Below are 21,701 nucleotides of genomic sequence, written 5' to 3'. Positions count from 1 at the left end.
CTATCCGCTTAGCTGCTCTCTTCCACTAGACTACTGTCCTCATCATCCAATGCTTGAAAATCGTTTATATAAAATGGTGGGAGGGCCCCGGCCCTCAGCGTTCGCTCGTGTGAATCCGTCTCCTGGACTCTGTTCCTGAGGCTGAATCCGTAATGAGTCAACACAGATCGCTGACAATTCAAAGCATCTGACGGAGCTGGCGTGCGGCTTTGTTTGCATATGTATGACTTTGAAGTTAGAAAACCGCGGGCCAATGTGAGAGTCCAACAACGTGTCTGACAGAGAGGATGGAGCAGAGCTGGATTTGCTATTATTACCCTGTTTATTTTGTGCATTATGATAATTTAGTAGGTTTACGTGCAGGATAACAGATAACATATTATATCAAAATCCTCTCTGCTGCATTGACGCACACAGCTCGTCTGTCTCTGTATGTGTGCACTGCTATGTATATGTAATTTATCACTAAAAACAACCCCAGTCCTATCATCTCTGCATCTTATTAGTCACCATGTGCCTTAAAGAGGACCTGTCACCGCTCCTGACATGCCTGTTTTAATATCTTCATGCATTCCCAGTGTAATAACAATTCTGGAGCATCTATTCTTATGGCTCTATGTTGAGCCATTCCTTTATTATTTGCACTAGAAGTTATGACTAAATTGCTAGCAGTCTGCAGTAAGGGTACAGAGGGGAGGTAACCAGTTGGGGGGGTGTCCCTGCACAGATTCATTCTATCCAATCAGTGCTGCAATTTTCAGACTGTGCAGGTACACCCCCCCCAAGTGGTTACCTCCCCTCTGTACCCTTCCTGCAGACTTCTAGCAATGCATTCATAACTTCTAGTAGAAATAATAAAGGAATGGCACAACATAGAGCCGTAAGAATAGATGCTCCAGAATTGTTATTACATGAGGAATGCATGAAGCTCTTACAATAGGCATGTCAGGATCGGTGAAAGGCCCTCTTTAAATGGGTTGTGCCAACATTATATGTTATTTTAATATAATTCAGTAAACTAGCTACTTTTGTAATTTATTTTATGTTACAATTTTTTTTCCAGTTGTGAGATATTATTTATACTCATTATAATGATGCCCTCTGTTTACTCTGTATAGCAATGTACACGTCCGCCTACTGAGGTGGTCACACGTGCTTAATTTTTATCCTTCAACTGCCGCCAGCCATATCTACTGTTAGAAGCTGTTGCAGTGAGAGAGCTGCAGCAGAAAGGACACACTCCATAGCTGTGATGGGGAAAGAGCCACACCCCCTGCCCTGAAAGAAGAGGAAGCTTTGCTGTACCAGTGTTCGGCACAGTGATAAAGTATGTCCAGTTAGCATCATGATTAATGTAAAACATTAAAATCAGACATCATATAGTACATGGCAATCTCTTTCTAGCAAAGCCAGAACCAGCCCTGTATCTCACATGGAGCCAGAGATCTCCCCAATCATTGCTCTGCTAGATTTATATCAAGCTCAAGCTTGAAGGGTGTCTTTTCTGCTGCAGCTCAGGAGGCGTGTCCATGCTCTCCCTATCACAGCTCAGGAGGCGTGTCCATGCTCTCCCTATCACAGCTCAGGAGGCAGGTGGCGGATGAAACTGAGCATGTGCGGCCATCTCAGAGAGCAGGACACAGAAATACGGGAAAAAAACAGCAGGTGGCGCTATACAGATACTCAGTGGCTATACAAAATGTTTATTGACATGCAATTACAAAAGTATTCAGATCTGCCTGCAGGTTTGAAAACTGTAGAATATCATTCATGGGACAACCCCTTTAAATCTCTGCTTAAAGTATGAGGGCAGATAAGCCTCTCGGACTGGATAGCCCATCCTCTGTTACTGGCTCATCGATCAGCATCTCTAAAAAAAACAAGTAACATCAGACAAGTCATTGATGGACTCATTTTCATGATTATTGATTCACCCCACAAAATGACTGCCCTTCCCCCCCATGGGTAGACGAATGTCGCACTTTATCTTCTCTCTGACCGAACTTGGCAGCTGCACAAACTTCACTAATCCTTATTGCAAGCTGTTATTAGCGGTTATGTGCCATTAATCACAGGACAGCCTGTCCTAGTATCTGAGCTGACGAGTAGCTGCCATTATACAGTCAGGCCCTAAAGGCGTGGCCTAAAGCCTCATTCACACGTCAGTGTTTGGTCAGTGATTTCCATCAGTGATTGTGAGCCAAAACCAGGACAGGAGCCTCCACAGACATAAGGTATAAGGGAAAGATCTGCACCTGTTCTGTGTTTAGAGCCGCAACTGGTTTTGGCTCAAAATCACTGATGGAAATCACTGACCAAACACTGATGTGTGAAAGAGGCTTAAAGAGGACCTTTCATGTTTTATATTTTTTTTATTTATTCTAGATAAATACCTTTACTTGCGGGGTACCCCCCGCTGATGCTGCCACCCTGCCTGGTTTTTTTAAATATCGCTCCTACGCCCAGCTGTGCGCCCCTGTAGTTTTCCCACTCAGTATGTTAATACTGAGCATCGGTACAGGAAGGAGGCGCCCATTGAGAAACCCCGGCGTCTCCTCCTCCCTGTACCGATACTCAATATTAACATATTGAGCGGGAAAACTACTGGGGTGTAGGAGTGATATTTTTAAAAAAACAGGCAGGGTGGCAGCATCAGTGGAGGGTACCCCGCAAGTAAAGGTATTTATCTAGAATAAAAAAAAATACATGAAAGGTCCGCTTTACATGCTGCAAATTCTCCACCTTTACACTGCATAGGCCCGCCGTGAATCTTACAGCCCATTTCAGGCTTTTTTGCAATGGCGGAGTTTGGCCAGAACCGCTGTAGATTTTCTGCACCGTACCATAAGGACAATTTTCCATCAGTGGAATCAGTACTGCCTCTGACTCTGTTGTGTTTCATCCATATGGGATCAGTATGTCTTACGTTTTTCACGTCTGGCCTGAGAATCGGACCAAAGTAGTGTGTGTAGACTAATGGTCCGTCTGTAAAATGGGACGCGTGAGATGGCCTATTGACTGTTATGTGTCTGAGTTCAGTCCCTGTGCTGTCCATTAGAAAGGTATCGGTTTAATCAGCATGATCAACCCTACCAGGGATGATCATGCTGACAGATACTCTGCTATATTCTTATCAGTTTGATAAGAACTTGGCTCTGGGCCGACTGTGCAGACAATTATTTGGAACAAACCATTTCTTCTGGATAATTTCCTGCTCATTTAGCTGCAATTACTTCTCCCCATACTGATTACACAGGACGATCTGCTGCCCAGAAACAATGATTTCAGTAACCCCATCAACAATGCGAATACTCGTTCATCAGGTGATTGGGGGCACCGTTATACAGCACAGTTATTGGGATGGAGCACTCCTAGGAGCCCCCTCCCTCTTACTGCCTAGATGCCGTGGTCACTATTGACTGTGGCATCTAGGGGCTGAAATGGCCTGTTTACAGAGGGAACCCAGCTGTGCGTTCCTGGCTCCTGCAGTGCTATAAGCTGTAATGCTGCAGCCTCCCCTGGGGCAGATATTACCCCCACCTGCAAGGGCGAGCCTAGTATTGATTTTCATCAGAATTGTGCTTCCCTCTCCCGGTCTCCTTAGTCATATTCTAAGCCTGTGTGATTACATCAGCCTGTTCCCTGGGACACTCCTGATGTCATGGAGGAGGAAGGTCTTGGCCGGCAGTATCTGTCATATTTCCTAATACAGTTTCCCACTGCATCTTTGTGACTTTTAGGTGCTCCTCTATTAGTTACCCTCTACCATGGGGCCATATGCATATATTCAGAAATTGAAACACCACTCGAAGGAAGTGAAACACAATTATTGGTCGTTTACTCAAATTGACACAAGACAAGAGCAATGTTTCAAGCCCTTCTTCAGACGGATCAGTGGTTTCTGTAGAATCGGGTGTAGCCTAATACAGTGTCGGAAAAAATCAGTGGAGCTTTCTGCCTTGAACAAAAGCATTAGGTTTTTTGTTTTTTTACGCCTTATGTTATGTTTTTTCTTATTATTGTTTAAAGTTGTCGGTGTGTTGTGATTTTAAATATTTCTAATCCCATATACAACATGAAGAAGGTGAGAGAGCATCCCCAGGATTTTTCGATAGTAAACATGCACGTGTTGAGCTTAATTACACTGTCACTTGTGACTAATTTGCCATTGTTTACATACCACATGTCACTACAAAAGTGCCGCGCACGTGTGGGCGACGGTGCCTTCTGTTTAAAAGTGTGAATGTTTGCTGCCCTCTGCTGGACTCGTTTAGAATTGCATTGTCCTTCACACACTTCTGTTAAGGACTCATTCACATGACCCTATGAATGAGTCCGCATCTGTTCCGCAATTTTGCGGAACGGGTGCGGACCCATTCACTTCAATGGGGCCGCAAGAGATGTCCGCATCCGTAGTTCTGTTACGTGGATCGGCAAAAAAGATTGAGCATGTCCTATTCTCATAGGCATTTTCTAACACACTGGTATCCGTGTTTTAGAAAATCCGCAATTTGCGGGCCGTAAAACACTACGGTCGTGTGATTGTAGCCTAATATTTAGTCTGTGCTTTCATTATTATATATTATTATAACATTTCTCCTTAAATTAAATGATTATCACCTGTAAATGCAAGAATTTAAATTGACTTCTTCTGACAAGGTGGGGGGGGGGGGGGGGTGCGTGCTATGGCGGCATTAACTTCCACAGAGGTCATCAACCTGCAAATCTGTTCAGTTGTACAATTATGTATACCTTCTCCTGGGCTGTCGCCATTCAGGAAAAATGTTGACAACCCCTTTAAGAGCATTTATGGTGGCTATATAGGTTGTGAGCTGACTTTCCAAGGAACGAGTCATTTATTAATAACTATTTTTAGACTCCATCATATATGCCATTATATATACCGTAGACACTATCACCTTAGTGATTGGTGACCATCTTGGGCTTCCATTCCACCACCACTCCAGTATACTGTACAATAAGGAAGGAGCCAGCTTACACCACAGAATTCAGTTTGCCTACAAGGGCTCTTTGCGTAGATAATCCATTGAGACATTTGTATATCCAGTAGGTAAGTCTTTACCACCCCTAAGGTATGTAGGGCAAATGTAGTAGAGACTATGGGGAGGTTGTAGAGCCAACCTGAGAAGTATCCAGTCCCCTTGGACCCCATCACAGCTACTGGTGATTGGAGGACCAATGCATAGTCTTTTAAATATGCTTCTTATCTTAAGCACCTATGAGGCCATTTAAATGTCATATAGGGGGTCCAGGACCCCTCCCCTCTTTATGAGTCAGGTTTAAGAGCTGTTTTGCTGAATGGCTGCCATTTAATGCTAAATTCACCTGGAAGGATGTGGCCTCCACCAGTAAAATACGTTGTTTGCAGGGGGTGTCAGGAGTCGGACTCACGCCGATCAGCTACCACATTGCCTTCTATATAAAGGGGGTTGTGCTGAGAATGATAGTAATTTATAATGTGAACTAGGAAGTTGCCAATGTTTATTAGTGGTCCTATTCACATTTATTAGTTACATTATGTGTGCGTTGTTCTCATATTCAGTTTTTCTTTTGCATTTGCAGGTATTTTTCCCCTCTTGTCAGCTGATTTTCTATATCTATGTACATTGTGACCTCTGTCTTCCTGTATGTGGTCATCCGGTTGAGACTAAGCCCTGTATGTTGTTTAATACATGACAATAACTCGGTATTGCTTTCTTGCAGATCCTTTTCGATCAGGCACAGCGCTCTGTACGACAGCAGCTTCACACCTTTGTTAAAGAGTGAGTGCATTTTCTTCTTCTTGATGTGCAGTAGGTACAACAGTGCGTATTGCTAAAATGTTACCAGCAGAGCGCTAGTTTTCCTTGGATTGGATCCTAAGGGCCACCAGTCGGATGTGTGAATTGCACTATTGCCTTGTATGGGTCCACATGCTGTCTGTTGCACACAGGGCAATCCATAACGGGCCACCATGCTGATAAGCTGCAAGGTCATGAGTCATATATTGTATGCAGGGTCTGCGGGGAGTTGTTCTGCCTCCTGACGACTGTGCAGGCAATTATCAGGAATGGACCATTCGTTCCCGATAATTGCCTGATTCTGAGCGGAGGGGACAGCTGCGTTTACATCCTGTAGTCATCTCCTCTGCATGGAGATTAGTGATTACTTGTCCCCCTACAGATTCGTCATTTTTGGGCAGCAGATGTCAGTCTACTGCCCAGAAACCATGATTTTGCCGTCCTCCATAACGTTCTTGCATGCTCACTCATCGGAAGATTGGCGGCACCTTTACACAGGGCAATTATCGGGAATGAGCTCCTTCACAATAACCGCCGAATCATCTGCTCGTATAAAGGGCCTTTAGATTGAATGATCCTTCTTGCAGATTGTATTGCCATGTATATAACTTAGCCCTTCTCTTCAGCGGGGATCACAATCTAATTTAAAAGACCCTCAAACACCCTGGGGCCAATGTCATAGAAGGCATCTATCCTGTTAGATTTTGGGAGGTTTGGTTTGGTTTCTGGCAGGTGGGAAAAAATGTGCACAAGTGCATTGAGAACAGACAGACTCCATACACATGTTGGTCTTGGTCAGATTTGAACGCGGGACCCTTAGGCCCCTTTCACGCGTTTATATATATTTTTTCTTCCGTGTAGCATTCGTTTTTATAACTGATGTCCCTTGGATAGCAATACAACCAAGGCATTTCAATGGCGTAATGTACTCTTTAGTTATTTTAACCAATCCGTCTATCCGTTCCGATATTTTTAGAACATGTCCTATTCATGTGCGTTTTCACTGATCCGAGCTACTCATTAAAGTCTATCGGATCAGTGAAAAACCGAACACACTCTAAAGCAAAAAGCGGATACGGATCGAAAACTGAAGCAGAAACCGTATCGGTCATGTGCAAGAGGTTTTAAAGTGCTAAAAATACGAGGTGCACAACACACAATCGCAAATCTTACTCACACGCACGCATGTACAAACATTAATACACACGTATATACACAAAGGACACACAATAAACACACATATACATACTAAACACAGTACATGCCGTATATAGCGCAGTCATAGCGCCGTAGTTTCACACTACATATACAAACTCAACATCAATAAAACAGCCACAGATACCCTATAATGGGGTCTACTACACTATTGATGCGGGGGGAGCTTAAAGGCGTTTGTCATTGGGACCAATTCCTATCTCCAGAACGGTGCCCCCGAAATGAAGGAGGGCGCACCGCGCATGCACGCCATGCTGTCCATTCACTGCTATGAGAGTTCCGAAAAGAGCTCTGCTATTTTCGGAACTCCCATAAGGGTGATCGGAGAGTGGTCGCGCTTGTGCGTTGCGCCCTCCTTCACTTTGGGGGCACCGTTCTGGAGATGGGAGCAGGTCTCACAGGTGGGACCCACAACTACCTGATATTGATGGCAAGTCCTAGCGATATGCCGTCAGTGTCTGAGATAGGACGACCCCTTTAAGGGATGTAGTTTGAGGCCTCCTATTGCAGATACGTCAGGTAACAGAGGGCATAGGACATCTGCAATGTCAGGCGAGCTGCATCCTCTCTTGTATTTGTACGTAAGTTTATTTAATAATAAAAAAATATATAATAATTAAAAATAACGTTAATTTAATAATCTGAATAATTTGTGAGAGAGAACTTCCATGTGGGAGAAGTCATTTCCTTGCTGTGAGGCTCCTGCCGTCCTCTGCAGCAGCTGAGCAGGTTCTCCAGCTCCATGGATGTATGTAGGCCACAGAGCGGCTCCATCGCTGGCAGGCGGAGGGAGACAGTTTCCATAGTAACGGGTAATTAAGTGAGAATCTGTCAGAAGCAGAAGCTCTGTGTTTATGGGGGAGGGGGACTTAAACTCTCTTGACATCTTCCACGCTTACTTTTCTTCCTTCCTTCCTGTGCGCCTCTCCAGTCAGACGTGTCCATGGTTTACACTCGAACAGTGCGGCGTATACAAGATGTCAGCCTATACGTAGGGAAATATATGGTCCCATAAGAGCAGGCGGAGGGGAGAGATAAGACCACCTCTGTGATTCTGCTCGTCAAGGTCGGCAGATCATTTTTGGGGTCAATACATTTTGCCGCTCTTCTTGATATATCCGTGCTGGCGGTTCAGCTCTGTGATCAGTGAAGCACAGGATGGGGATCGGCAGCTCATCCACGGCGCATCCGCTGTAAATCCGCAGCAGCAAAATCCGGACATTTCGGAATTTTGTGGCTGAATTCATAACGGAAATACAGTAGATTTCATCCGCTGCGTTTGCGGGTGACAATGTGTTTTGCACGCGCGTGATAAAAAGCTGACTGTGGTACCCAGACCCGAACGTCTTCACAGACGTTCAGGTTTGGGTTAGTTGTAGTGTACATTGTATAATTTCCCCTTATAACATGGTTATAAGGGAAAATAATAGCATTCTGAATACAGAATGCATAGTACAATAGGGCTGGAGGGGTTAAATTTTTTTTAATTTAATTCACCTTAATCCACTTGTTCGTGCAGCCGACATCTCTTCTGTCTTCTTTTGTGAGGAATAGGACCTTTGATGACTTCACTACGCTCATCACATGATCCATCACTATGGTAATGGTTCATGTGACGGACCATGTGATGTACGTAGTGATATCATCAAAGGTCCTATTCCTCACAAAAGAAGACAGAAGAGATGCCGGCTGCGCGAACAAGTGGATTAAGGTGAATTAAATAAAAAAAAAATTAACCCCTCCAGCCCTATTGTACTATGCATTCTGTATTCAGAATGCTATTATTTTCCCTTATAACCATGTTATAAGGGAAAATAATAATGATCGGGTCCCCATCCCGATCGTCACCTAGCAACCGTGCGTGAAAATCGCACCGCATCCGCACTTGCTTGCGGATGCTTGCGATTTTCACGCAACCCCATTCATTTCTATGGGGCCTGCGTTATGTGAAAAATGCACAAAGAGGAGCATGCTTGCGATTTTCACGCAGCCCCATTCACTTCTATGGGGCCTGCGTGAAAAACGCACAATATAGAGCATGCTGCGATTTTCACGCAACGCAAAAGTGATGCGTGAAAATCATCGCTCATGTGCACAGCCCCATAGAAATGAATAGGTCCGGATTCAGTGCGGGTGCAATGCGTTCAACTCACGCATTGCACCCGTGCGGAAATCTCGCCCGTGTGAAAGGGGCCTAAAAAAAATGAGTGTAGCGTCTGAGTTTTTTCATAAAATGTACGTGTATAGCGCCACCTGCTGTTTCTATTCCATATTTCTCTGGTCACCTCACTGATGCACATGATCACTTCCATTTCCAACTGCCACCAGCCATATCTACTGTTAGATGGTGACAAAATATTTAAAGAACGCAATCATATAGAACTTGCCTCTGCTTTCCCCCAGTGCCACTGGAAGTTCCAGGGTCGAGCTCATAGGTTTACCAGTGGCATGCCTAGGGTGTTTGGCACCCGGGGCGGATCCTTTCTCTGGCACCCCCAATACTTAAAAATAAATTGTACCCCATTGCCCTCATTGGACAACCTTCACAGTATTTTTGTCCAGATATGTGCCCCCCATAGTAGTTATGCCCATATGATACAATCTTTATGACCCAGACAGTAATAATTGTGATAGGATAATCCCTTTAAACTCCTAGTTAACCCCTTTTAATAGATTGTCGGCAAGCTGATTGCTAACAAGCGTTCGAAGTAAGGCTAGTTAGCGATGATCTGGCAGTGTAATACTGCCGCCGATGACCTGATGAATGAGCAAACGCTTATTCATTGGGCAATCAAGATTTTTAAGCATGCTCAAAAATCCTTGTTTGTCGGCAGCAAATTGTGCAGTGTAATCACGCTCTGCTGCCAGCAAACAAGGATTCAGTATAGGGACAAGCGGTGGCGTTAGCAATCGCTCCTCCCCATACTGTGGAGGAGATCACTGCATGTAATCAGCTACATCTCTGTAGGTAATGCAGCCCTTGGACCTCTTTGGTCTTCAAGCAGGTAGTCCTCTCCAAGAAAATGGGCAGTATGTATAATATATGCTGGTCATTTGGAGAGGCATCTCTTTAGAATAACAAAATTCTGATTGCGAGCAGCCACCACTAGGTGGAGTTTTGGAGCTTTATGCTAGGTTAGGCTATGTTCACATCTGCGTTGGAGGTTCTGGCAGGAGCCTCAGATTCTGGGGGGAAAAAAATGACTAAATGCTGGTATGCATGCCTATTTAGTCAATGGGATCCATAGGGCGCTGTCAGTGTCTGGCATATGCTGGCTCAGGCAATTCCCGTTTCCTGTTCCTATGCTGGAAAATAATTATTAATCTGCTATGGTCAGAACTCTGGAACATATGTGCAGGGGCCACGTTCTAGGGATTCCTCCTGTGTAGAGACCCCCGCACCTTCTATAATGCAATAAACAATTGTTATTAAAGCAGAGAGTTGAGATTTATGAGATCAGAAAAGCCTGAAAAGCCTCTTATGTCTATGGGCACACTCAGGCCTCGTCCACATCTGTGAAGATGTCCATGAAGGATCCGTGGTTGGTCCGTGCGTCCGTTTTTACCATCCGTGTGTCATCCGTAAATTACTGACGTTGCTCAGCTGAAAATTAATTTCCAAAGAATCTCCTATCAGTCTTCAGTGAAAAACAGACATCCGTGTTGCGTCCGTGATTTTCACGGACCCGTAGACTTATATGGGCGTGCTTAGTCCGCATCACGGCTCAAAGTAGTGCATGTTTTATGGACCAACGTTCAGTAAAAAAATACTGAAATGTGGGGACATTTAAATCAATGGGTACTTGTGCTGTCCGTGGAAAATGCAGAAACGGAAATGTGGACGAGGCCTTAGTCAGTTTTCACTTTGATTTGTGTCTCTCTCTCTCTCTCTCTCTCTCTCTCTCTCTCTATCTATCTCTATATATATATATATATATATATATATATATATATATATATATATTATATTTATATATATATATTATCTGTGTTCATTTCAGAGATGTGAGAAAGTTCAAGGAATCGAAGAAGCATTTTGACAAAGTGAGAGAAGACTTGGATATTGCACTAGTGAAAAATGCTCAGGCCCCCCGCCATAAACCACACGAGGTAGAAGAAGCTACGGGTACCCTGACAATTACAAGGAAATGCTTCCGGCACCTGGCCCTGGACTATGTACTACAAGTGAGATTCCTGTTTTTAGTCATATAATGAATGTAGAGAATGGGCTCTCTGACCACAGGCCTATAGATTCCAACATGCCCGATCCTCAGGAGACTCACCAGAGGTGCTTGGTAGCCGTTGTGCCCATTACCCCTATTGAAATAAGCATGCATGCTTGGCCAGTACAGACGCTCCTGTTGTTTGTGAGGGGATCAGGGGTATTATGGCCTATGGTACAGCAAATATAAGAAAAATAATTATTATTATTTTTTTTTATTTTTTTTAGATAAATGTCTTACAAGCCAAAAAGAAGTTTGAAGTTCTGGATGCTGTAAGTATTCTTTAAGTTAGAGGGAAATTCTCACCATTTCACACCCCCTATATCGTAGGGTCTGTATACTGTGCTAGGCATTCAGCTGAAAAGGACAGTGGGAGGAACATTGTAAGGACAGCCTTCTTCTCAGCTACTATCAGCCAATCAGCTTTGCTGATATTTCTCTCAGTAGTAGGGATTGGCCGAGCACAGCTGACTGATAGCATCGTACAAAACTCTTCTCAAATGTTCTTTTTAGCTGGATACCAGTCACTGTATGGAACCTCTCAAAGTCCGGCTAGGGGACTGTATCTTCTACATGCCCTTGTCTAGGTCCTTCCTCCTTCATTCATTCAGTCCACGTTCATTTGCTCATATGTAACTGATGTCTTTAGAATGAAACTCTACCACTATCTTGGACTATCTGCAGCAATACATGAGTAGTACTAAAGAAAGGAGTCCAGATAGCTGCTACTCCCCTCCATTCCCCAGCTCAAAGCTGCGCTGAAATACACTGTCAGGACTGCTGTGCATGCCTACAGGAGTCCTCTCCATTATGTGAGCGCAGGAGTCCCGACTGTGTATTTCAGCACCGCTTAGAGCACTGTCAGTTGGGGGCATAGGGCGCAGTAAGGAAATAAAAAATAGCGTTCTGAACTCCTTATCTGCAGTACTCGTCATGTATTACTAGGATGCTTTTCATTACTTTGCATTATTATGTGGCGCTTCATTCTAGTGGGGTTTCCAAAAACCGCGCCCCTCTGGTAATAGTTCAAGATCCCGGTGACAGATTCTCTTTAATCTTTTATGGAACTACATTTTCAGTTTTTTTCTGAATATATACGGTACTTCCAGTACTCAAATCCCTAATAAATGATACAGGTAATAGGTGTTGGGGATATCAAGTACTCCACAGATGCTCACCCAGCAGCATCAGCAGAACATGTGCCTCTTTTAGGGTGCCTGTATTCTGTGAAAGTGAGGACTTTTTCTCTTCAGCACATTGCAGCATTATGTGGCGCTTCATTCTAGTGGGGTTGTACAGGAATATTTTCCAAAAACAGCGCCCCTCTGGTCTATGGACTATGCCTGGTATTACAGCTCAGTCTTAAGTAGGTGGAACCCATGGACATAAACCAGACCCTTTTTATAATTCTGTACAACCACTAGAAGGTTTGCTCCAGAATTCTCCAGCTTTGAGTGTGTGCTCACATCCGATGCACGTCTCAAAAATGTTCCCGACAGACATGTCGATATAGAAATAGCTTTTTCTTCTCTCTAGAAATGGTCTTTCTGTTGGACAATGGTCCTCTGTCTGCAGCAGGCCCTCTTTGATTCTGGTTTTGTACCCGTTGTGTTATTTGTAGCCTACTATACCGCGTGCAGTGTTGGCCGCCTTGTTGTCATCTAAGATTCAGGCTTCTGGTTTTAATTGGAAACAACTCCTGATTTATTCATCTGCTATTGATTTTGTAAAATAATTAACACTGTCACACTGTGTAAAGCCAGGAAGTAATGAATTGCTAAGGATTTCCATAAGCTATGCAGACGACACCCCAGACCAGCCTGCCATTGGACAGAACAATCACCGGGATCAATATCCAGTTTGGCGATAAACCTGTAATTGGAGCATATGTGGTTATTCAGTGTATTGGCAGCGTAAATAAACCTGTTCATCACTTTAGTGGGAAACCTGTCCCCACTGATTAGGGCATCTGTGCAATGCCATAGTAAAGCCCAAATAGTTAGTTATAGCACAGATGTGCCAGAAAGCGGCCCCTAAAGAGCCAATCAGAAAGACTAGAAGAAATATGCCTTGCTCCAGATATGTGTAAAAGAGTCACGGATGCGGGGACCTGTCTCATATGACCTGTTGAGATTTAGGGTCCATTCACACGTCCGCAAAATGGGTCCGCATCCATTCCGCAATTTTGCTGAACGGGTGCAGACCTATTCATTTTCGGATCCGCATCCACATTTGCGGATCCGCACTTCCGTTTCCGCCAAAAAATAGAACATGTCCTATTCTTGTCCGCAATTGCAGACAAGATTAGGCATTTTCTATTATAGTGCCGGCGATGTGCGGTCCGCAAGTTGCGGAATGCACATTGCCGGTGTTTGTGTTTTGCGGATCCGCAGAACACTTACGGACGTGTGAATGGACCCTTATTAAATGGCAGAAAGTTTCCAAGAGGAGAGAGTGGCACCTCAATAACATAAGTGTTACACCTTTTTCCTGCACCCTGATTGCTCAGTTGCGCCCTCTAGCGAAGAATTATTATTTATTGGATTTAAGGCTTTCGGGACAATGTTTTAGCATATTGGGCTAAAAATAATGTCTGCAGTTTTTGTGTTACATGCGGATAAAAAATCAGTCTATTTGCAGACTGTCCCTCCTGAGTTCTGTCAGCTGACAGCTCATGTGTAGCTCTGATCTCCTGACCTCATAAACACTCCGATCAAATTGATAAGGATATGGCTTAAATGATTGTTTATGAGGTCAGGAGATCAGAGATGAGAGCTGTACATGAGCTGTCAGAACTTAGGAGGGACAGCCTGCAAATAGACTGATTTTTAACTGCATGTAACACAAAAACTGCAGTCATTTTTAATAAAGACCAATTGAAAAAAAGGATTTTTAGCCCAAAATGAGCAAAATGCAATCATAAAACATTGCCCTGAAAGTGGCCATAGTATTTAGTAGCATAAATAATTATACTGCGCTTGAGGGCACAACGGAGCAATCAGGGTGCAGGAAAAAGGCGTGACACTTATAACAGCATGTATCACAAAAACTGCTGAACATTTTTAATAAAGAACATCTGAAAAAAATAATGATTTTGAGCCCAAAATGAAAAAAATGCAACCATAATTTTTTTTACCCGGAAGTGTCTAACTTCTAAAGCTAGCCCTAGACTTTGCGCTTACCTGCGGTTCCCACTAGAGGGACTTCACTGAAAACTGATTTTTACCGTTCACAGTGAGTACTAGCTGTGTAGACTGATGGGCAGTGAGCTCCCCCTAGTGATGGCTGCATGCACATTGCATTTTTTTTAGAGGTTATCCAGGATTTTTATTAAAATGGCAAACAGCAGGAAAGTTCATAAAATAGTATTTAAAAAAGAAAACAAACAATATTCACCTGTTCAATCCTGTGCCATTCTAGTGCCACACTCCAATGGTCCCCACTGGTCTCTGTTTACGTGTCCTGCAGTGCTGTCCTACATCCATGTCACTTTTTGCAGCCAGTCAAAGGCCTCCGCGGTCACATGCCATAAATGCTAAGATCACCACCAAGTCCAGTGATTGGCTGCGGCGGTTAGGTGCATGCACACCACTTTATCGCTGCAGGGAAGTAGAGCAAACAGCAGATGGCGCTATACAGATAGATTTCAGTGAATAATTATACTAAAATATTTAATTACATAAATAAAATGTTCAGATCCAGGTGCTGGTTTGAGAACTGTGGGACAACCCCTTTAGGTGACGTGGTGTACCTCCTTATAATTTTAAGGTCTCTATGTAAGTCTCTGATGATTCTTTACTTATTTACTAATTATGTAGGGTAGTGAACGCTAGCAATATTAATATGGATTCACTGCCTGTGGGAACGATAAAGGAAAATCATGGTGGTCACTGGTTATTAATATTACTTGGTCAAAATATTTCACATTATAGGGGTCTTCTGCTTTGTGATCTTATGGGTTGTACCCCAGCCTTTTGGCCCAGCACTAATAATAATGGATTATAGAGGTTTTACGGAAAAAAAATAATTGCTTGCGGATGCTTGTGGCTGCGGTACTTACTGGACTTAGTTGACGCCTTTGTACTGCTGATAGGTGGGGTCCTATTTATTTTATTTTTTTGGGGGGGGGCTTGATGTTTTCTTTTCTTTGTGAAAAGTGTACTTCCTATGTATACTGAAGATACACTTTATAGGAAAGGAAGGGATTCATTAAATACATGCATTCTTCTAGGCTGAACAGGAGTCATAACCCATATTTTCTTCTTTTTTCCCTAGATGTTGTCATTCATGCATGCCCAATACACTTTCTTCCAGCAAGGATATAGTTTACTAAATGAGCTGAATCCGTACATGAAGAAGCTGGCTTCAGAGGTGCGTGAAACCGCGGGATGATATCTCAGCGTCATGTCCTACGTTCTTGCATGTGATGGGCCTTACCCTGTTACCCGCATGTTGGAATACGTCATAAACCTGAAGAGAGTAAATGTGACAACAGACCAAGTATGGGAGCAGCATCATGAATGGTCTCCTGAGAAGCTTACCATACATAGGCCTCTTGCACATGACCGTATGTGTTTTGCGGTCCGCAAAAAAAATACTGATGACGCCCGTGTGCATTCCGTATTTGGCGCAACGGAACAGCTGGTCCCTAATAGAACAGTCCTATCCTTGTCCGTAATGTGGACAATAATAGGACATGTTCTATATTTTTGCGGGACGGACATGCAGAAACAGAATGCACATGGAGTAACTTCGGGTTTATTTGTGGACCCATTGAAATGAATGGTTCTGCATACGGTCCGCAAAAAAAACGGAACGGACATGGAAAGAAAACAAGTTCCTGTGCATGAGCCCTAGTGGATTAATGAGAAGTCATCAGGGCATCAGAAGGTTTTTGCGCTTCTCTGTGACATTGTAGTGACTGGATAGCTGGTATATTGGGGGGTCTGTGTACTGGATGATGCCTCACTGGTTGTAGACGTCTATGAGATATGCCTACTGTAAAAGCTGTCATTTTATCAAATGAGATCCAGAGAGACTGGTTGCTAGGGATACACTCCTTAACAACAGTCTGTTTAATTGGGTTGTCAGGCATCATATCCCTAGCAACCAGTCTGTCTCAGGTTACTTAGGTTTCTAGCCATGAGAAATTGTCTCGTCAGAAGAGGATCTACTGGTCAAATCATGTTTTTATCTTAAGGGAGGTTTCCAGATTTCTTTTTTTTTTTTTTACTGTATTAAATTTGAACGGCCGCCTGCTGTACCTGTGGATAAGCCTGCTCTCTGCAGCTTTGTTCTGGGTCCCTTCACTGGTCTTCCGATCCCTGTCTGTAAACTTCCAGATGGATGGGGTAACGTGGACACCACTGCAGCCAATGACTGGCCTCAGCGGTGACAGGTCTCCAAGCGGTACATCACTCCCGAGTCGCATGCCAGTCGGAGAGACCTCACTGCTAAAACCAGTCATTGGCTCCATTGGTGCACATGACCATGTCCAAGACCTTTGAATGGAGCAGCGAGGAGCAGATCAGATCATTGTTTTCCACAGGTACAGCAGGATGGGTTGAAATTTAAAAAAGTAAAAAAAAAGCTGGACAACCCTTTTAAAACAACATGTCGTAGTTTTATAACGGCCGCCTCTCGGCATGTCTGCCGCGCTGCCGCCAGAACTCCGCCCCGCCCCCATTATAGTCAATGGGGGCGGAGCGGTTATCGCACATTCATATCCATTTAGTTGTACACACCTGTAGCCTTCTTTGGAATCATTCATCCCTTAAAAGTTATGGTAAAGGCCCCTTTCACACGGGCAAGTATTCCGCGCGGATGCGATGCGTGAGTTGAACGCATTGCACCCGCACTGAATCAGGACCCATTCATTTCTATGGGGCTGTTCACATGAGCGGTGATTTTCACACATCACTTATGCGTTTTTCACGTAACGCAGGCCCCATAGAAATGAATAGGGGGGTTGCATGAAAATCGCAAGCATCCGCAAGCAAGTGCGGATGCGGTGCGATATTCATGCACGGTTGCTAGGAGACGATAGGGATGGAGACCCGATCATTATTATTTTCCCTTATAACATGGTTATAAGGGAAAATAATAGCATTCCGAATACAGAATACATAGTACAATAGGGCTGGAGGGGTTAAAAAATAAAATAAAATGTAACTCGCCTTAATCTACTTGATTGCGAAGCCGGCATCTCCTTCTGTCTTCATCTTAGCTGTGTGGAGGAACAGGACCTGTGGTGACGTCACTCCGGTCATCACATGATCCATCACCATGGTAAAAGATCATGTGATGGATCATATGATGACCGGAGTGACGTCACCACAGGTCCTGTTACTGCACACAGCTAAGATGAAGACAGAAGGAGATGCCGGCTTCGCGATCAAGTGGATTAAGGTGAGTTAAAAAAAAAATTATGTTTTTTTAACCCCTCCAGCGCTATTATACTATGCATTCTGTATTCAGAATGCTATTATGTTCCCTTATAACCATGTTATAAGGGAAAATAATACAATCTACAGAACACCGATCCCAAGCCCGAACTTCTGTGAAGAAGTTTGGGTTTGGTACCAAACGTGCACGATTTTTCTCACGCGAGTGCAAAACGCATTACAATGTTTTGCACTCGCGCGGAAAAATTGCGCGTGTTCCCCCAACGCACCCGCACATTTTCCCGCAACGCCTGTGTGAAAGAGGCCTTAGAGTTTTCTCTCTCTCACCAGAAATGTGTCACCAAAAATTTTAGCTGCCAGTTAAAACCAGATGGTGACACATATTTTTATTTTTTATTTTTTATCAGTTTTTATTTTCTGATTACAGATTTTTTTTATTCTGTTTCCTGAACATGATTATGGGGGCGGCCATCTTGTCTGAGCTGTTCTTAATAGAATTTAGAAAGCATTAAACTAATTGCTTTACAGCAGCCCCATGGTCCATGGTCCATAGACACAATGGTCAGGAGGAGACCTCATTGACTTCTATGGGAGAGTCTTCTAGGCATGCTCTGTGACCTGTGCAGAGGTCATTGTACAAGGAAAGAATAGAGAAGATGTGATATCGCCTATTGTAAATGGTGGATCCTATCTTATCTATACACAGAGGTAATATCATTACAGGCAGGATTAGAATGACTGATAAGCAGATAACTGCAATAAAGTGATCTGTACAGACCAAGAAGTGACGCTTATTATTGGCCTTAGTGGCCAGTGCAGGATTTTATTGTTTTTGTTTAACTTTAGGGAATACATGGAAATCAAAAATTATTTAAAATTTGTTAGACATAAAAAAAAGTGATTTAAACAGCAGGTCCGTTTCTGATGACACATTTCTTTAAATTTCTTAGGATTTTTTTTGCCTGCACCTTCACATGGTGCTGTTGGTTTGGGGAGGGGGGAGGGGGTTAAGATCAGAAACAATGTAAAAAAAAATATTATTTTACTGAAAGAGAAATACATGCTTGGAATGTGGTTGGGAAGTCTTACAGTACAGTGTCTGGGATAAACCTATAGCAGACCAGATGGTCCATGTGGTCATTACTGCCACCTTTCTTCTATGGTTCTGTGTTGTACCGCACACATAACAGAAATATATTACCGTAACTCCATGTTATTTCTCCATAGTTGGACCAATTAGTCATTGACTCGGCTGTAGAGAAAAGAGAGATGGAACACAAGCATGCCACGATACAGCAAAGGGTGAGTGCTCCGAGCTGGAAGCCATGAAATATATCATAACCTTCTACTGCTGATTTAGTAATGAAGTAGACTCAGCCGGAGTCAGCCAGTATTCATTAGGATGGAACTGATCAATATCACTCGATAAGTCATTATAGCTCTATGGGATGAATTTACAAGTAAAATTCCTTTACTGTGGCAATGTATTCTGGATGACCAGACTTTCTGGATGACCAGATGCTGGGTTCCAAGGGTTTTGTTGGAGTACAATATCGATGACATATCCTCAGAATATCCTGATCGGTGGGGGTCTGACTCCTGACACCTCTGCCGATCAGCTGTTTCAAGAGGAGTGCTGCAGCCTCCTCACAGTTTACCAAGCACAGCGCCCTACATGGTATAGTGGCTGGGTCTGGTATTGCAGCCCAGACCCATTTCATTGAGCTGCATGTTACCTGGCCTAGGAAGAGCCCACAGCATTCCCTAGAGTTCTGCGGCCTCTTCAAAAAACTTGATCAGATATTGAGGACTGTATATGTTTATTACTATTATTATTTGTTATTAAAGCGCCATTCATCCCATAGCGCTGTACATATGATAAGGGTTATACATACATAATACAGACAATTGCACTAATCATGAACAAGACGAGTTACAGACTTGTACAGAAGGAGAGAGGGCCCTGCCCGTGAGGCTTACAATCTACATGATAACGCAGTATTGGTTATTAGTGTACAAAAGCTGGACATTTCCAGCAACAGTAATGAGAGCTGGTATCACAGCTATTGGTTGTTACCCCAACTTTTACAGAAACAGATATGTATAGATGGGGGTTGTCTAAAGCAGGAAAATCCTTTTAAAGTGTACTTGTACTTTTAAAAACTTTTGATATATTGACACATCAAAGGTTTTGATCAATAGGTTAGAAGTGCTGACTCGGTCAGTGATGTCACGTTCAGCGGTCACATGGCCTAGCTGCAATACCAAGCACAGCCACTATCTAATATATGGCGCTGTGCTTGTTGAGCTGTGAGGAGGCTGCGGCATTCATTGGAGCGCTGGTGAGCGCCAGAGCTTCCCCAAACAACTGATAGGTGGCAGGTCCCAGGAGTCGGACCCCTTCCAATCTCATATTCCGTCCCATTTACTTCATATATTTTGGAGTGAATGCGGAGGAGCTGCAATTACACCTGCTGGCCACTGCAACGTCCACGACGAGCAGGTGAACCGAGAAGAGAACACAGCTCTTGTACAAACGCTGTGTTGCCTTCAAACAGCTGATTGACCGGGGGGGGGGGGGGGGGGGGGGAGAGACACCCGCCGATCTGATATTGATGAAATATCCTGAGGGTACGTCATCAGTATTGGAAACCAGACAACCCCTTTCAGCTGTCCATTAGTGTTGAGTCAATCGAGCCTCGGACCATAGATCCAAAGTCGATTTGGTCAAACACTTTGATTATAATGCTGCCACCGTACAGCATTAAAACGTATTGCCTCCGTAGAGGCAAAATTTGTCAGCTGAAGTCACACAAGACTTTGGCGAATGAATTCGGTAGTCTTTAAATGCATTTTAAAATAGCAATCTGAAGTCAGGTTTGGTACCAAGGTACCGAAATGTTTTTAAAAATATAGAAGTTTGCCTTCACGGAGCCAATACATTTTAACGCTGTACGGAGACAGGTCTCCAGACTTCATTAAAACAAGGTGTTTGAATGAATCGATTTTGTATCTATGATCCGAAGCTGGATTTGCTCAAACCTACTGCCTGTAGACACTAGATGGCTGCAGCCAAAACCTGTACGCCCAGTTTTGTGTTTGCATTGTGCATGGGGGGAAATTTGTGGCGCCGCTTCTCTCAGGGGAGAAACCATATGGACGATTAATTTACCTGAATCGTCCATCTACCTAAGAGCTGCCACTTGTTCGGGGTCTGGAGGCTGAAATACACCTGAGACCATTAATCTAATATCTGTGGGTTTTGTCTGGTTGCAGTCCTCTTCCCTTATCTCCTCATCTTTCTGTTCATGGTCTCTGTATTTCTGATAACCCTGGACCCCAGAATGTAATCTTCTGCCCTGGTATTTCTGACGCCATTATACGGTGTGACTATGTAACGACATCTGTCTGAACAATAGATCCCGTCAGCTTTGTAAATCCCTTCAGCCCTTTAGATTCCTATGAGATCAGATTGTAATTCATTAGACCAGGCATCCTCAAACTGCGGCCCTCCAGCTGTTGAAAAACTACAACTCCCAGCATACCCGAACAGCCTACAGGTATCAGCCTACAGCAGGGCATTGTGGGAGTTGTAGTTTTACAACAGCTGGAGGGCCGCAGTTTGAGGATTCCTGCATTAGACTATTCTCTAGAGGAGAGTGCACTTGTTCAAAAAGTTCTCACTCTGGTAGCCAACCACAACCAAAAATATAAATCTCCTCCTTAGGCCCCTTTAAACGGACTGCTGAGGTGATCCGGTGTGCCCTGTGGCTTCCTTGCAGCTTGCCAAGTATAGCGCCATCCATTGGATAGTGTCTGTGCTTGGTATTGCACCTCAGACCATTCACTTGAATGGAACTGAGCTGCACCTAAGCCATGTGAGCGATCAACGTGACATCACCGGTCTAGAAAGAGGCCGCAGTGCCCACTGGAGCTGATCGGCACAGGGTGCTGGAGTCGGACCCCCCCAGTCTGATATTGATTACCTATCATGAGTATAGGCCATCAATGTTAAAATCTCAGGCAAACCTTTTAAATTTAGAGTTATTTTTAGTGAC

The 21,701-nt window shown here is 43.8% G+C and overlaps 1 protein-coding gene across 1 annotated transcript in view; it reads left to right on the top strand.

Annotated features, from left to right (window-relative positions):
• Nucleotides 1-21,701, top strand: part of ACAP3 (ArfGAP with coiled-coil, ankyrin repeat and PH domains 3) — a 90,728-nt gene that overhangs the window by 22,066 nt on the left and 46,961 nt on the right. Inside the window, exons 6-10 of the mRNA XM_044277553.1 lie at nucleotides 5,725-5,783; nucleotides 11,018-11,201; nucleotides 11,467-11,511; nucleotides 15,515-15,610; nucleotides 18,871-18,945. Of these exons, the coding sequence (XP_044133488.1) occupies nucleotides 5,725-5,783; nucleotides 11,018-11,201; nucleotides 11,467-11,511; nucleotides 15,515-15,610; nucleotides 18,871-18,945 (459 nt within the window). The remainder of the gene's footprint in view (nucleotides 1-5,724; nucleotides 5,784-11,017; nucleotides 11,202-11,466; nucleotides 11,512-15,514; nucleotides 15,611-18,870; nucleotides 18,946-21,701) is intronic.

This window comes from Bufo gargarizans, chromosome 2 (assembly GCF_014858855.1).
Source record: "Bufo gargarizans isolate SCDJY-AF-19 chromosome 2, ASM1485885v1, whole genome shotgun sequence".
NCBI classification, from domain to species: Eukaryota; Metazoa; Chordata; class Amphibia; order Anura; family Bufonidae; genus Bufo; species Bufo gargarizans.
This window is presented reverse-complemented; position numbering and strand designations above follow the sequence as displayed.